Raw genomic sequence first — 2,911 nt, forward strand, 5'->3', positions numbered from 1 at the left:
AGCCGTGAAGGAGGGAAGCTTTCTACCTGGTGTCACCTATCCTGAGCAAAGAGAGCAAGTGCGCTCCTGGCCTAAGCCCAGAGAGCAGAGAGATGGTAAGAAGGCACTGGCACCTCGGGCTGGGGATGTAGGCAGTGGCAAGCAAGGGGGCCAGGTGTCCCAGCCAGTCACTGCGTTCCAGCAGAGCAAGCTCCATCTGAAGAGAGGGTCAGGCTCAGCCTCCTCCCCTGTGCTCCTGGAACCTGCTGAACCTCTGCCTCGTGGCTTGCTCAGTTCCCACCAGGCTGCATCTCAGGACGCTAAACCCAGCAACTGGATGTTCCTAGGGGACAAAAGGGGCTGTGTCCTGCCCACAGCAGAGCTCCCAGAGACAGAAAATGAAGTCTGTGGGTCCTTCTCAGCCAGCACAACCACTGAAGGAGACACAAGGCCTGCAATGACAGATGACAAACCTGAATGGACCACTGCCATTGCAGGAGACAAGCGTCATCTTGGAGAGGGAGTGAACAACCCACAGCCTGCACATGTGCCAGAAAGTCTTGAAACCAGAAACAACACAAAGAATACGAGACAAAAATACAGAGATGAGGGCATTGATCCCCCTGAACGCAAAGCTAAACACCAAGCCCCCCACATCCCTGATGTGCCAGGGACCCCCAGTGCAGCACCCAGCTCCCCAGAGCCAGGAGGGCTGAGTGCATCACCTGACATAGCTGAGCTGCTGGGTGAGACACCAAAGATAAAAGCTGATGAGCTCCCTAGGAAGCAGACAACAGTCATTCAGGAGGAGAACGTGCAGCCATCCAGAGTAAGTCATTTGGCTGGAGAGCTGAGCACAGGGGCACAACTTGAGAAGACAAGCAAAACGAAAGAAGTAAATCCATCAGGATTTCCAGAAGAACCCAGTCATGATCACACAGCTCAGGAGAACAAACCAGAAAACAACAGAATCTCTGCACTTGGTTTGCCAGAGGTGACAGATGACCACAATATGTCCCATCTACAAGAAACAGAACCTCAGGCCGTATGTGGCCAACTGGTAACTAACCCACATAGCAGTGTTCTGGTACATGATGCAAAGCAGGAGAGTGCTGGAAGCTGCTCAGATACCACCGAGGGCAAGGAGACCGATGTCCTGTTGTTGGCTCCTGGTACAAGCTTTTCAGGTGATGATAAACATCAGAGAACTGAAGTCAATGTCTATGACCAACCAGCTGTTGGCAAGCAGGTTCAGCAGCCACAGGACAGGTGTTGTCCATTTCTCTTGTCAGCACAGGAAAATCAGAAAGAAGATGCAATGAGCTTTGAAGGTGGAAGAAACCCTTTTTATCCTCCTCCAGAGCTTACGTCTGCAGTTGATTACAGCCAAAAAAATCTCACTGGGGATGGAAATCCACATGCTGGGCATACACGTGAAAGTCAGAACTTAATGAGTTTGGATGTCCAGAACACAATGGTAGAGGATGGGATTTCTTCTTCATCAAGTAATTTAGGAAAGTTACCCCAGAAAGTTGGGATTCAACTAGCCAACATGGATTTTCAAGACAACAATAATGTTTTCATATCTGTAGAAAACGAAAGACAAGATTTTCCCCAAACAGTCATCCCAAATTTAGGTTTGCAAAATGCACAGACAGAAACTCCACCTTGCTTTGATCCAAATCCCTCCACGCTGGGTCAGGAAATCCTAGCAGAAACAAACGCTCCACTGGTAGCATGGGACACCTCCAGCCTCCTGTTCCTTGCTGGACAGGATGAGGTTGTTACCGGACACCCAGGAGGGAGCCAGAGCTGTCCACCACTGCAGCACTTTGGTGCACAGTCCCAGGCTCCCAGAGACGCTGAGGGTGCGTTTGGATTGGGTCCTAGTGCTGAAGGCCCAACAAACAAATACCTCCCCGTGCAGGAAGGCAGCATTCCCCCATGCTACCTGTTCACCAGCCATGCTTCTGACAATCAGAATCTCTTTGATCCGTTAAATGATGTTTCAGACCAACCTGGCCAGGATGCTCATGCACAAATAGGAAGGAGCAGAGAAATATCAGAAGCTGAAGAAGTTCTGGAAAATCTCTCCTCTGCAGACCCAAATGTGTCCAATGATGGCCTTTTCAAACAGGAGTTCTTCATATAGTTGGGGGGAAAAAAAGAAGAAGGGCTTAGAAATCTGCCACCCTTCTGGCACTGGGTGAATTCAGTTGTGCATTGGCAGATTTATTAGCAGATTAAGGAGCTAAATTTAAGATCTCTATCCTGATCGTGGCGGATCAGTGCTCAGTTCCCAAAAAAAGAAAGAGCATCACAAAGTCTGGCTTCACTGTGAGAAACCTGCAAGGGGAGAGTCATACCTGCAGTGGGACCAGCACCTCCATCTACTGCAAGGCTTCCTCTGAGGATGATTGCATGGCCACTGTCTACAGCACTGAGCAACATGCTCAGCAAGATCCTGAAACTCCCAAGACAAGAAAGCTGTTATCAGGAAGGAACTGACTCCTTGGCCATAAGTGCAAAAACAAAACACAATGGGCAAAGGCAGAGGTGAGGAGGGCAGGGTGGATATTTGGCTCCAAATCAGGTCTTTGCAATAGTAGTGCTTCCACACAAATTCGATGTCCTCCCGGAGTCTCATGATACTTTCCCTTTTTTTAAACAGCAAAATTACTCCACATGGGAGGTTACCATTGTTATACTTATTTTATGATGATAGGTAAAGATAAGCAAATGACCTTGCCAAGGTCACTCAGTCTGAAGGCAGAGGAGGAGAGGGAATCCAGGTCTCTTGTGGCATTCATTGTGGCATCGCTAGCTCTGCCCTCCCTATGTGGTTTCATCTCAACCCCCCTAGATGCCCACTGCTGCCTCAGCATGAATACTACAGGAACTAGCAATTACACTAATAATAAAGAAGCTCATC

The 2,911-nt window shown here is 49.0% G+C and overlaps 1 protein-coding gene across 1 annotated transcript in view; it reads left to right on the top strand.

The window, feature by feature from the left end:
• The first annotated feature begins 436 nt into the window (after positions 1 to 436).
• The window catches only part of LOC122191396 (solute carrier family 22 member 13-like), a 9,811-nt gene continuing 7,336 nt past the window's right edge, over positions 437 to 2,911 (top strand). The window contains exon 1 of the mRNA XM_042891657.1: positions 437 to 808. Within this exon, the coding sequence (XP_042747591.1) occupies positions 437 to 808 (372 nt within the window). The remainder of the gene's footprint in view (positions 809 to 2,911) is intronic.

Source organism: Lagopus leucura, unplaced genomic scaffold, assembly GCF_019238085.1.
Source record: "Lagopus leucura isolate 7727_CA_CO unplaced genomic scaffold, USGS_WTPT01 196-0_obj-0_obj, whole genome shotgun sequence".
Classification (NCBI taxonomy): Eukaryota; Metazoa; Chordata; class Aves; order Galliformes; family Phasianidae; genus Lagopus; species Lagopus leucura.